This window comes from Bombus affinis, chromosome 14, assembly GCF_024516045.1.
Source record: "Bombus affinis isolate iyBomAffi1 chromosome 14, iyBomAffi1.2, whole genome shotgun sequence".
In the NCBI taxonomy this organism is placed as follows: Eukaryota; Metazoa; Arthropoda; class Insecta; order Hymenoptera; family Apidae; genus Bombus; species Bombus affinis.
Genome location: NC_066357.1, coordinates 109,497 through 124,865, shown reverse-complemented (window position 1 = coordinate 124,865; position 15,369 = coordinate 109,497). Strand labels below are relative to the sequence as shown.

The 15,369-nt window shown below is 36.8% G+C and overlaps 2 protein-coding genes across 2 annotated transcripts in view; one reads left to right on the top strand and one right to left on the bottom strand.

The window, feature by feature from the left end:
- Positions 1–14,039, top strand: part of LOC126924147 (U-scoloptoxin(05)-Sm1a) — a 94,712-nt gene extending 80,673 nt beyond the window's left edge. Inside the window, exon 4 of the mRNA XM_050738319.1 lies at positions 5,489–14,039. Within this exon, the coding sequence (XP_050594276.1) occupies positions 5,489–5,616 (128 nt within the window). The 3' untranslated portion in view covers positions 5,617–14,039. The remainder of the gene's footprint in view (positions 1–5,488) is intronic.
- Positions 1–15,369, bottom strand: part of LOC126924116 (MICOS complex subunit Mic60) — a 107,820-nt gene that overhangs the window by 39,725 nt on the left and 52,726 nt on the right. The window lies entirely within an intron of this gene.

The following is a 15,369-nucleotide window of genomic DNA, read 5'->3' as shown; positions in this document are numbered from 1 at the left end:
CCGCTACTCTTCAGCATCTACAATAACGACTTACTAAACCTCTTTAACCTCAACACATCCACACACAAACGCTCCATAGCCTTCGCGGATGACCTAATCATCTACGTAACAGGCCGCAAAACCAAAACGATAAGAACAGAACTCCAAGATCTCTTTAACAAAATCAGCGATTACTATCATACATGGAAACTAAAAATTAACGCAAGCAAATGCGAAACCATACTATTCAGACCCATGACAAGCAAAATCGGCCCAGCAGAAAGGGAACAAGTCAGGAAATTCCGCCTAAAAGAAAAAGCAAACGAAGAGAACCTCATACCACACAAAAATTGCGTAAAATACCTAGGAATAAATATAGATGAAAAACTAAACTATAAGCAACACATCGAAATCCAACTCTCCAAAGCCAGCAAAGCTTTTTGGAATACAAAAAGGCTGTTTTACTCCAGAATCCTCGATAGCAAAGTAAAAATCATGTGCTACCAATCGCTAATAAGACCCATTATAACCTACGGCTGCCCAATATGGTACAACATACCAGCGTCAATAATGGAAAAAATTCGCATATTTGAAAGAAAATGCATCAGAGCTTGCCTGAGCATTTACAGATCGGAACACAGCGGATACAGAAAATACATAAAAAACAAAAAAATATACGACTTAGCCAACATCCACCGCATCGACTGTCACATCCTAAAACTAACGAGAAATCACTTCTCGCAAGCCGCGAAGATCAAAGAAAACAGCCTAATCTTCGGCTGCTTATACCCAAACGACGCATACTTCAAAAACACTCTGTTAACAGGCTACATCCCCCCCGAAGCCTTCCTATACCTAGACGAAAGAAACTATCTCCAAGACCAAAACAACATCCCCATAATTTATCATATGCAAAGGAAAATAGGAATGAAATCTATTCAATACGAGGAAAACCTAGATGGCCGCACGGCAGACACTAGGTGGAGATACAACATGGCCCTCCCCCAAAAGGATACAGAAGACAAACACAGAAAAAACACAAAAAAATATTGGTGGATACGGAACCCATAACAAAAAACAACAAGATAAAGAGCCACAGAACAGCAACGCTCACCGAATAAAAGTGTAAATATGTAAATATGTAAATATGTAAATAGATAAACAAATATTATACTAATCCCACAGAACACCCCTCCCCACCCCCTCCCCACCCCTCCCCGCCAGTCCCAGTCCATCCCCTCCCAACCCCTCCCTAACAGGCTAGCGAACTGTCCTGTTTTTGCGTCCAGGCTTTCAGGACATAAATTAAAATATCGTACATAAGCACAGCGCAACAGCGGCTTAATTTTATTTTATTTAACAATAACAATAATAATCTTAAAAAAAAAAAGAGAAAAGAATGTAATAATGCATGGCTACGTCGTACCGTCGCGTATCGGTACTTTTGCCTGTACCACCCTACAATTAGAATTCAGCGTTTATTCTGGAAAAAAAATCATGTAAAAAAAAAAATATGTAAAACCTGGAATTAATAAACAAAGTTAAAAAAAAAAAAAAAAAGTGGTTAACGTCTTAGGTTGCGAACGTTCGGAACCCGGGTTCGAATCCCGGCGACCGGAGTCCGATTTTACTTCCACGCACCAAAAAACGGAGGAAAAATCAGTAGTACCCCGGCCGCGACATCTACAGCCCCCAGTGACAACTACTCCGGACGAGGCCCAACTACTACAACTATCACACACGTCCAATATAAATATATCACATATACTACACGGCCACCTCACTATCAAACGTCTTTAAACCTCATTCCTCCAATATCGCTCTGGAAATAACAGAATACCTGCGTTCTCCCTTCCAAATTTCTCCCCCTCCCCCCATTAAACCTTTCACTTCTCTAGAGGTTACAGAATTAATCCATCGTCTGAACCCCAAGAAAACACCGGGACATGACCAAATAAGTAATAAAGCAATTAAGGAACTACCCGTAAAAGGGATTGCACTCATTTCTTCAATCTTCAACACAATTCTTCGCCTTGAATACTATCCCAAATTCTGGAAAACGTCACTGATTACGCTCATCCCAAAACCCGGAAAACCAATACACGCAACTAGCTCCTATCGCCCAATTAGTCTTCTACCCACTTTGTCAAAACTATTCGAGAAGTTGCTAACGAATCGACTCCTTCCACTCCTAGAGGATCTGAAAACACTGCCAGATCATCAATTCGGCTTTCGGAAGCAGCATTCCACAATAGAGCAAATCCACCGAATAACACACAATATCAACCAAACCCTCGAAAAGAAAAAATACTGCTCAGTGGTATTCCTTGATATTCAACAGGCATTCGACAAAGTATGGCATGAAGGGCTTCTTTACAAACTTAAAAAAGTCCTACCACACACTTACTACTCCATCCTAAAGTCCTACCTAACCAAAAGACAATTCATGGTTAAATACGTAGACGCCATTACCACAACTTTCCCAATAGAAGCGGGCATACCCCATGTTAGTGTCCTCGGACCCCTCCTGTTCTCCATCTACACTGCCGATTTACCAATATCAACAGAAATAACAATATCAACATTTGCTGACAACACAGCGCTATTAGCGTCCCACGCCAACCCGATAATTGCCTCATCCACTCTCCAACGAGGTCTCAACTCAATGGAAAAGTGGTTCCATAAATGGGGCTTCAAAATTAATGAAAAAATATCCACACATGTAACCTTCACGCTGCGAAAACAAATCTGCCCACAGGTCTCCATTAACAATATAACAGTTCCTATCAAGGACACAGTCAGATACTTGGGCATGACTCTGGACAGGAGATTAACATGGAAATAACATATCGTAGACAAATCTAAACAACTCAGGGACAAACTCAAAAAATTTTATTGGCTCTTTGGCCGTCGCTCCAACCTAAGTACGCAGAACAAAATTACGCTCTAAGACCGTAATAAAACCTGTCTGGACCTACGGAATCCAACTATGGGGAACAGCAAGTAATTCCAACATTGAAATACACCAACGCTTCCAATCGAAAACGCTAAGATCCCTAATAAATGCACCCTGGTATGTTACCAACGAAACAATCCACCGCGACCTCAAGATACCTACAGTCAAAGATGAAATACACAAGTCCAGAAGCAGATATAACGCAAGAGTCAACAACCACCACAACCCATTAGTCACCCAACTACTAGACACGACGGATCAGATCCGCAGACTAAAAAGAAAATACCCTTTAGATTAAGTCCTTAGATCCTACTAGAACCAACAATATAAAACTATTATAAGCCATGTCATTGTATCACGCCAAATGAAGTTACTGAAAATTCTCAACGAGAATTGATTGTAAATATTCTAATAATAATAATAATAAAAAAAAACACGTTGTCTGCAGACAGTCTCGATACATCTTTTGTCGACTGTCGGCGAACGATATATGCAGACAGTGTCTGTCAGTGTAGACGAGATGTATACAAAAAATGGATAAATTCTCAACGGAGAGGCCGCTAAATCGATTAATCTATCGTTAAAAAGTAGTCCTTTAGAAACAGCTTTCCGGCAACGAAAATGACTCCCTGGGGGCTCGCGAATGCGTTTTTATTTTCTGTTATCATTATTATTATTATTGTTCCACGATATTTCAACGACGCGACGTACTTTCAACATTTTAAACCTGGATCATTGTACGTATCATATCGAAGTTGTAATAATTTTCAATCTGTAGAGATTATCATTTATCGCACCAATGACATCACACAGAATAAAAGAAAATGTTCTAACGTGGACACATAAGTAATCGATAAACGAACTTCAAACGAGTCTTAATCAGAATTCACATCGATCGATCGCATCATTGAAAAAAAGCAATGGAAAGCAATAAGAATTAAGAGTCAGACAACTGGAGCAATGGTCTCGAAAAGCATGGAATCGGCTATCGATGGGGTAAGTGACATTCTCCCGTCAATATTCCAATAAAATAGAGTGTCGAATGTCTGCCGGGAAAAAGTTGAGGAGATTTGGACATCTTGAACGAACGAGAGAAAAAGAGAAGCAAGTCATTGGAAAAGATTCGAGTAACGCGATAAAGTGTAGATGAGATGCTTTCAAATTGAAAATCCGGCCTACACTTTTGTAAATTTGTAATCGGCCAGTGCGTTAAAATAGTCAAAATGTTAAAACGGAGCGTTCGCGTCGATGCACTCAACCCTCCCGGAAATCCTGTTTCGCCAGATCCTCTGGTCTATCTCTGTGACAACTTTGTTGTCTGGTTAGCTTCAAATATATAGTTTTATTTTCACCCCTTTCGCTACAATTTGTTTTATCCTGTACGTGTATTTTCGACTTTTATCTTAGTTTTTATTTTCAAGTTGGCAGAGGTTTAGTTGCGAAACAACTTTTCCGAATAGACTCTCGTATAATGCCGCGACCCCTCTTCATCCTTCTCATTCATCTACCTTTCACGGAAGAATTTTGACAAATTTTTACGCCACTTTTACTACACTGAATGTCGTCGTCGATTTTTATTCTTGTTTACCAGCTGTGCTGGCGAAACGGCTGCCAGAAACAGTTCTCCCATACTCAGAACGGAAAACAAGGAATTCCTCGAATAGACAAAAAACGTCATTTCAGACTTTCAATACGCTTTTCTTTTCCTCTTCCTATCTTTTATTTCCGTCTATCTCCCGCCCCTTTTTCTTTTTTCTTTTCTTTTCCTTTCTTTTCTCTATAAATTGATATTCGTTGAGCTTTTCTCCACGATTCGATTGGAATAAACGTTAAACAGAATTCCTTTTGTCGATGAACCTTCTTCCTTCTTAACGAGGTCTTCTACCCCTCTTTTGTTTCAATAACTTTTCTCGTCCCTCTGGCCTACTTTTAACAAGTTTCTCATTTGCCTTATTTCTCAATGGTGGAAAGGGGGAGAAAGGTTCTTTCATATTAGAAGAAATTGCTTTATTTTCTGACGATGCGTGAACGCTTTCATTCACGAAACCGCTTCTTCTATTTCTTTCATTACTGTACGCGCCTTTTACGATGGTTCGTGTTTTTGCTTTTTCGAATTTCATTCAATGGGAGCGGATTATTTAAACAATGATAAAAGCAGTGACTTTATTTAGCAACGAACTATATTTCATTGGACTAGACGAACAACTGATTTTATATCATGGTTAATGATATAAATTACATTGTGCTGACAATATATTAATAATATTGTTTACCCTCCCCTCAAATGATAGCTTTTTATATTCTAGAATGTTACTATTCGTAGCAGAACAAAGGAAATTTAGTCTAATTCTTGTAGCAAGCGTTCAAATAATTTCATCTAAAATTCTCAAAAAATATAGTCTAAAATTTTGAATCTAAAATCCGTGTGATGTTCAATATTGCAAGATTTGATCATCGGACAAAATAAACTAATTCGTCGATACTAATTATTATGAAGCTCGATCGCGTGATAATTCTTGGAAGTGGAATAAAGAATAAATTGTACTGTTTCAGAGGCCTGGAGCACGAGGACGTACTGTTGTCAGGAAGACGGTTGCAACTCAGCTCCGTCGTTCGTATCTAGCAGCTGCTTGACGATGCTTGCGATCACTATGGCGGCCTTCCTGATGCTTCGTGGCTAATACGTCGTTTCCGGCGACCAAGAGACCGCGAATGGAAGCAACGGGATCCCTGTAACGCGAGAATCACCGCGCTAACCGATTATCGTCGATTATTGTCCTGGCCCTCTTGCTGACTGGACGCTGACCAATCGATAGTCCTCGCCGATCGATCGGCCCAAAACCTATCACGTTCCTACCCTAATCGATTTTTCTTATCCCCGTTTCCTGTTTCAACTTAAACTTTCAACGCTGATTTTGATTCTGCACGTTGGATAATTTCCTATAATCCTCCCTCGCGAATGCAAAATATTTTCTGCTCCTTAATAGCAACGACTTATTTCTCCTTCTTGTTTTTCTTCTTCTATAAATTGATTTTAATCACGAGATTGGAACAATGATAATCATTTAGGATAATTTTGTTAAATGAATGGAAAATCTTCTCGAAATTCTTCTCGTCCATTTTCTCATCTTTTCTCCCGGAGCAATTTCTTTTCTTTGTTGAAAGAAATACCTATCGGAGAACTGTATTTGCTAATGAACATGGTTTTACTAGTATAATACACGATTCGAACAAATTCATGTACAAACAACAACAAAATATAAACAACCAAGTGTTATCATTCCTTGTAGTTAAAAATAATTCAAATGTAAGTAGGAACATGATTCTTTTCTTTCAATTTTTCAGTCTTTGTTTTTTAGAACCATTCGCGAACGACCTTATTTAGCTTAAATTTATTATATTAACCATTTAAAATACTTTTATCTCGTTCTACAAATAAGGCTCATTGCAAAAAAATTCAATTTTCTTTCTTCTCCTAAGAACTCTTACGCGGGTACTCTTCTCCCCGGCCGAAACATTTCTAACATATTCCCAATCTAAATGCATATTTTTATATAAATTAAACGTATATTCTATGTTTTCAAATATTTAGCACCGTAATTATTATTATCGCCGGCGTATATGTTGCGCCTCGTAAATTACTTTATATAATAATTCTGTTGACGCAAGTATTATGTCCTTGCGAAACAAATCGAATATTCATTATCATTGCATCTACACTCTTAGAAGAAGAGCATCATACCGAACTTGTAGTTACCTTATATACTTTTCCATAAATTCTCAACTATCAGTATACTCGAATAAAAATTGACGACAAACCAGGTTGCTAAGATATTCCTTATAAGACAGAAAGTACTCTTATATTATATTTTAAGTGTTCTTACATTTATTTCATCCTCAGAGGAGACAAAGTTAAATTTTAACTTTGATCCATCGATCAAGCCGATTGTACATTATATCACTTTGGAGGAACGGTGTAAATTCGGCTTCGGCTGTTCTTCCTCTTACGCTGATGCTCGCCTCCAACATCTTCGCTACTGATCCTTCAATTCGATTTATTCCAAAACTTTCCATTCCATCGCTGTGCTTCTTTGACTTCTCGATCGCGGTTGCGTCGCGTCGCCATTGTGAGCGTTGGATTTCTTCAGTCAGGCGTCCGCTCAAACTCGAGTTAAATCAATGAAATGAGATTTTTCAAGACTTTGAACGTGTACTTCGATATCTTATTCGTATTACATACTCGTTTTGATCATTTCTTAGTATCGTGGAATAATTTTTCAACTTCTTAACTGGTCAAACTAAGTTAACTCATCATTTAGATTTACGATTCACGATTAAATATAATTTTTTTATTTATAGAATTTTTATCGTTTAATCAACTAACTGTTATAGGTTTCCTTTGGAGATTAAACAAGCAAATCCCTGTATCGCATAGAAGACTTTTATTTTCGAAATGAACGATATTCAAAAACATATCGATCGAATCTACTGAAAATACAAATTTAAACCTGTTGATAAACCCAGAGCAAAGAATGAACCTAAATCTATAAAAAATAACCTGAAAATATTGAAAATGTTTTTATATACATGTATATGTAAGTATGCATGTACGTATGTATAAATACGTACGTATGTATGTATAAATACATACACGCATGAAATAATACAATAGTCTTAAAAAAGAAGTTGTTTATCACTACCACATTGATATATTGTTTCATTTTTGTTAAACATAAAAAACAAACATAAATTATACCACGTTTATATTTGCATCGGATAAAGCCGCCTTATTAAATTAAATGTTTACATTGTATTTGATTTATCTAAACTCTGCAGATATTCTAATTTATAATTATTCATCGTTCAATTTTTTACTTCGACTTTTAGTAGTTTTTCTTTTTCATCTTATGTCGATTGGGAAGCTAGAAGAGTACGGTAGATTTCTCTGTCGAAAGTGAATTTTACTTGGCATTCTGTATTTAACAAGAACGATGATCTTTTTTTCATTTTTAATGAAAAATTACTCCCTCTCCGTATTCTTTGTTCGCCGCGAAACCTTACTTCTCCGCTTCTCGCCTTAAAAGACTTTTCCCTTGGTTCTCGATAATCAATTTTCGATTTCTTCATTCCCCCAGAATCTTGTTCATTTTACGAATCGGTTTTCCATTTGGCTCCTCAATTTCTTCCATTTACCAAGCCTATTCTTCCACATTTTCCTTTGTAACGCCTGCTTTTTTGTTTCTTCGCTGAACCTTTCCCGATATCCGAAGTATGTTCTTCGAGTCGCTCCTTCCAATCTTCCACGACGTTCATCCGATCCTTTTTGTCAACGAGATAAATCAATAAATAAAATAAAGCAAAACGGAAGGAGGACAAAAATATAAAATAAAACACAAACAAAAGAAATATTAAGCCAAGTATAACCGCGATGACTGTCGATTCCAGTCGAGCAAGGATGGTCACCGTGATCTCGAGGTAAAATATGTCGGACCACAAGAAACTCGTGCCCGTGATCTCGATGGCGAATGAGCGTCAAACGTGAAATCGGAAACAGAAAAGAACACAGCGCAAAGATAAAGGGATTCCCAAAGTGGCTGGTTCGTTCGTGGTCGATCCATCTTTCTATAGATCGTAAGATTTCAGAACGAGAAAAGATCGAGGAAACAACGGGGTAAACAACGGGATGAAAGTTCAAAGAGGAGAAAGATAGGAACTGCGGAAGAAGAAAAATTGAACTCGCGTGAATATACATACAATGTATATTATATAACCTACATACAGACAACAGTTTAACAAGGAACAGTTTAACGAGGATAATAATGATAACGTTATTATTATGGATTATTATTACTATTATTACTATTGATTTATTATTATTATTATCGTGAATTATTATTACTATATTGCTACTAATTATTACTAATTACTACTATTACGATTAACTATTACCATTACTAAAGATTAACGACACTAAACAGGAAACATCACACCGATTATACATAAACTGAATTATGCATATATGTATGTGTGTGTATATATATACACACATATATACATAGTAGAGATAAAGACCGTTAGGCGGCAAAATTGAGTGGAAAGTTTGTCGATTATTACTATATTGTAACTTGTAACCGCTTTAAAGTAGCCTTAATAATTGTAATTAACGAACGCACGCGTGAGGTATTAAACCAAACTGCGTGTACGTTATTGGTTGGCGAGGGGACAGCGCATTGCACCGTTTCAATTCTCTCTACATTATATCTTACTTTCTTTCTTCCATTCTTCTTTTTCTTTTTTTTTTCTTGCTAAATTAAATCTACCAGGAAATCACCTTGTAGAATCGCGTGGGATGTTAAATTCAAGGAATAACTTCTCAATCAACAGTTTCAATTTTTCCACAATTTCATTATTTTCACATTGCTCACAAGGTCTGTCAATTAACAGATCATTCGTGTAACAATGAATCGATTACCAAGAGTAGAGATTTACGAGAGTAGCGATTGTCGCACGAGGTAGTTTCCAGTTCCATTCTACCACCGAAGCACCCGATCACATGCCCAATGCTCTCTTTCTCTCTATCTCTCTCTAGGTTTTACAAACTTAAATCAAATTAAAAAAAGAATAAATTTTCCTTCTCTACCAAGTTCTATTTTTTTTAATTAAGTGGTAAACCGTCGCCCTCGCGATTTTTTAATAATTTTACAAATAAAGTAAGAAGCGAAGAGCCACTAATTTTCAATTGTCATCATTTTTAAAACACGGAATTCGGTCACATGATCGAGATCGAAACGAGCGCATCCGTGCTCTTCTCTCCGCTGACCAGCATCTGAAAATTCCTAAACAGTATGAACGTAGTACTATTCATAGTAGTACTATTAGCCAGTAAGAGTAAGCCAAGCGAGTCACAAAACTGTAGAGGAAATGTAAAAAATCTAAAAAAAAGATCACGTAGCTCGTCAGAAATTTACTAGCGATTACATATCTATTCTTCTGAAATTAAGTCAAGAGACGATTTATCTAAAGTGAGACTTAGCTCGAGTCTAGCGTAAACGATACTTAACGCTTAATCAGTTTCCCGCCATGGATGTCGACCGATGGATTAACGTTGTTATCGTTGGGCGAATGTTTCGAGGTAGATATAGTAACGTGAGACTGTGAGGCGTAAAGTAAATATTTAAATTATTCGATTTCTTTAAGAAGATAACTCAACTAAGTCGATTTATCTAGTCACGGGTTTTTGATGAAACGTTATTTCATTCACAATGAGAAAGTTAAATTAAGTTTGGGTTAGGTACTGCCATTATGTACTGCAATGGAAATTTGTGAATTTGAATAGATAATGGATATAACGTAGACGTAGTATAACATGTACACGACAAAAAGAACTAAAGGTGGAAAAGTTAGCGCAGAATGGAATGGAATTTGAAATAAAAATTTCTCATCTGGCGAGATCTGAGGTAAAATTATATCAAGGCGCATCAAGAAAAGTGCATGCATATACGATGATGAAAATTGTTTTAATATTTACGTCACGGTATCATGCGATATGGTACAAATGTTAGGAATTTGTCAAACGTTGTCACGTCGCAATATTTGTTATTCTTCCGATATTCGCACCATATCCTTCTGCGCAACTATTCTTATATATATATTATAGTTAATTATATACATGCGTGTATATAATTAATATTCTGGTACTTACAATTAGTATAACGAAAGACACGATCACGAATTGAACTTAACAACGACACAATACCAACTACTCGTTGAAGCTTCCACTGTTTAAATCCGATAGCAATAAGGCGCTTCAGGCTTGAAATACGAAAAGCTACACGAGTTATCGATTTGATAATTAATTAAGAAAGATGTTTCGTCAGAGACGCAGGAGAAATCGAGTACGAATATCCTAATTCTATGATATTTTGAAGTACAGAAAGAATGTTCGCATTACGGCCACAATCGTCGTGGATTACCAGTTTAAGCATCGCTTACACTTTATCCATGTATTTTTATAACGCAAAGTGGTGTACGCGTAGATTCACGATCGTTGTGGCTCAAACCTGCATCTTCCACGCGGACATATGATACACGCGTGCATGATAATTGAACTTAACCCTTTCATAGGCGGCGACAATAGGTGAAAATAAATTTTTCTCTTCCTCTATACTGCTAAACCAAACGCGTAAACAGTCGTAGAAAACGGAAAACCAAATTTTAGTATAAATATGAATTTAATAAAATATATTCGCCACAACTGATGATATTTACCGCCATATTATTTACCACCCATGTTTCTAAGGGATGCTATAAAGGAAAGAGATAAATTGGTTTTACCGAATTAATCGCACATTCTACTTAATATGGTTTATGTTGAAAATATCGTATTAAAATTGTGATTGTACACGTGTGATAATTAATAAGCACTTACTACCCTTATTCGTAAGCAATGGTAGTAAGAAAGAGAGATAAATTAATGAAAACAAATATAAAATATATTTTATTGAATACGATGCTCTGTACTGAAATTGTTGCTTTCTTACAAAAATTAGTAGAGTCGAAGAAAATTTTGTGCCCACGAAAGGGTTAAGAAAAATCAAAAGTAGTAAAAAAAACATAGATTTTTAATGATCTCTACCTCGAATCATTTCGTATTGTTATACGTATACAATAGAGAAAGGATTGTGAGAAGAAAAGGACGGAATGAGTTATTGAAGAAGAGAAGAGAGAACGAAATCAATGAAATGCTTTCGAACAATAAATTAACGAGTTGCGACGCCATATCACGATAATTCTAGACGACTTCTTTAGCGTGTAAGATTTTACTATATCCAACGAGGGAGTCATTACACCACTTTGTAACGATAATAAATCTAACATCGTTCCAAGCTCTTAATAAGTTGGCAGAGGTCAACGAGTAGACGAGAATAAAGAACGGAGTAAACGAGAAATTAGAAAAAAAAAACAAGCTTGCGCCTGAAAAGCGTGTCGCACTAACGAAGACCAACGTGCGCACGTCGACACATGATTTTCGGGAGAAAAAGTTGTTTGGGGCTGCGAGTATAGATGTTACGACGTTTCAACGTACAGCAGCGTGACATTTTACATTTGCTTCCAACACTGTTTTGATAGGTACGTTATTAAAGAGGTTCGTGAGAGATAAAAACCGATAAAAAAAACATACGTCTAAATAAGACAATTGTCCTTTTTTACTTCCTATTGTTTCGTTTCTTAATTTAAAGAGTATGCGCAAAGAGGAGGGACGAAGGGAAATGCGAGATCAGAGGGTTAAAAAGTTAAGAAGAATTGCGCAAAACTTTATTCGCTCACTTCGGTGAATGAATAAGCTCGTACCGTCGTTTTCTCTTTTTTCTTCCTGTAATGATTTAGATACTTGGTGGTAAGAGACGAAATAGAGTGTGAGACTAGAAAGCGAAAAGAATTTTATAAAAGTTCATTTGTTCTTTACGGTGAATGATAAATTTTTGCGAGTGTACCAATAATTTGCATTCCGACGATATATTATTTAGCGTGATGTGCGATTTATGTGGTGATGGCTTCGAGTGGAAGAATTTTATTCTTGTGTTATTTTTCATTTTATTAATTATCGTAGAAGGATTTAACAGTTTTCGAAGTTTTAAAACGAAAGAGCGAGAGAGTCAAAAGTGGACAAAAGTGGAAAGAGCAAAGTGGTCAAGCTAGCTCATCGAATGAATATACACAGGGTGTTCGGCTGTAGATGTAACAAAATTTAAGGAGTGACTCTTAAAGCTAAAATAAAATGAAAGTCGAGAATAGAAACACTGCGTTTCCGGCTTTGTTTTCTAGTTACGGACAATGAAAAATCAACTGAAATATGCCTGCGCGCGAGCAAATCTCCTTGCACGAATGAAAGTAGGTGATCAGCCTAAACAGCGAGGCGCACAGGGATCCTTAAATCGAAGGATACACGGACAGCAGCTTAGCTCGTACAAGTGAGAGAGACCATTTCTCTGAAAAATCGTAGATTAAACGTTATTAAACTTGCCTACTCGCGTTAAAACCCAATTGACAGCGTATCGAAAATTTTCCATAGAGTAGAAAGGACTAACGTTTCTTCAAATTCTTTGCCTTCGTAAATAAGTAACAAGTATAAATATAGTAGCAGGTATAAACGGTGTTTATAAAAATTTCATACATGCACCGCGATCGTCCCGTCCGCGGCTGACCGCACAACAATCGTATCAAGGATAATGATTGTTTTATATTATAGTAAACGTTCAATATATCCTCTGTTTTCTTGCAAATAAGGTACATAAGAAGCACGATACATACAAGACGCACTGTACACATCCCACTGTACATACAGCTGCACACACTACACATTCAAATCACTCGCGTTGCAATGAAATAATACTTGGTATTTCCCTTTTCTATGGAAATACATAGTTTGGTCGATTACAACTGCAGGTTTCCAAACCTCGACGCAAGGAAGGAGGTAGAAGTAGAAGCTCGACCAACCGCACACTTTTCACGAGCTTCCGGTGGACTGCGTACTCCCGGTCGAGATTCTGCCAATTACAAGACCGCATCGAGTCCTTGATTAAATTTGTAGAAACGTTCCACCACTAACACAGAAACGTGTAACTATATGTTAAAAGCGGAGAACTGTGTCGCGGAGGAATCATCCGTTGGATAGCTGATCTCAATCATTTCAAGGAATATGCTTTTTACAATTACGTAACCTTTATGTAGTCATTGTAGAAATTATGTGGTAGAGTCAAGATAAGATTGGACTTCGTGTAGAAGATCGGGGAATAGAACAGCCGTTCTACTTATGTACATTGTATTTCAGTGATTCAAGTACCAGGGTGCAAGTAGATATTATTATTAGGATTCGGATCGAATAACTAGAAAGTTTCGAACCTTCTGGGACTATTTGCAACAAAAGAAAGAAATAACAAAAGATAAGAACAATACAAGTTTTAAGTAAATTGTGACTAAACGACGCAAATCCGAACTTTTTAATCATTATAGAAGCACTTTGAGAGATACACAGAAATACAGCCAAGTACGATCAAACCACAACCAAGTATGTTGAAATATTCAATAAATATGTATACTTTAATCATTTATCAAAGTTATTTAGCCGATATTTTTTAAATGCGTATCCTATATTGAGTAATAAACGTATACATTTATTAAATTGTCTGCTTGTACTCTAGCTTTAACAAAATAAGTCGTTTATTTTCGCTATCGTGTAACAGATTGCCGTCCGTTTTATTATAAATCCCGGTGAAAATTTCATATTGCAACGCACCTTTCTCTGCTCAAACGGTGGCATTATAACGATTACCGAGAGAGAGAGAAATTGAATTGCGACACATATAGTCCTATAGGACAAGTATGCTATGTCGTAAACGGTGGATTTGCCGAGCACAGACTGAAAACATAGAAAATCAGACTGGATATGTTGCTTGAGATTTTCTACCTGTGGATATTTTATATTCAAAGACTTGTATCAGCACTTGAAAGAGATTCTCAGAGTTTGTTTAAAAACGACTGCATATCTAGTTGCAGTTATTCGAAATTCGACTGTGTTACGTTATTTATTTTAGAATTTGTACGTTCTGTTGTCACAAACGATCTCACAGAGCGTACCGATTCTTTAATAAGTGTCGTCAACGATTACCAGCCCCTGTGGATTAATCAAAACCATGAACATTGACAAAGAATGAGTCCCAAAGGATTCAGAGCAAGAAGATGATTCTATTCTCTACGACATATATGCATATATAGATATGAGGATACACACACATTTTTAGTTTATAGAATCTGTTTTGATAAACGAGTAAATAATAAAGCGACTATTAAGAAACGGAATCGTTTTATCTTTCTACTTGGTAGATAGTTCCAGATATACCAGGTATGTAAATATGTAACCGGAATTTTTGTATAGAAAATACACGTTTATTGTATGAAAATGATTAAAAATATTTTATTCGAAGTATTGCCCAACGCTAGCTATACATTTTTCCTACCTGTTTGGCAATTGGTGGATGCCACGCCAAAAAAACAGTCGCTCTTTTGAGGCAAACCAGTCATCGAGTCATTTTCGTATATTTTCATAAGAAGTGAAGTGCTGGTCAGAAAGTGCGTGTCCCATCGATGCAAATAAATAGTAATCGGACGGAGCCAAGTCTGGTGAGTAAGCCGCGTGCTAAAGTATTTCCCAACGGAACGCTTCAATCGTTTCCTTGACCGGTTTTGCTGTATGTGATGGTGCATTATCATGAAGCAAAATTACTTTGTGTTGCCTTTTTTGATATTCTGGTCGTTCTTCACGCAAAGCTTGATTCAAATCGATCATTTGTTGTTGGTAGCGCTCAGTATTAACGGTTTCGCCAGGTTTTAACAGCTCATAATAGATCACAGCCTTCTGATCCACGTTCTTCGTT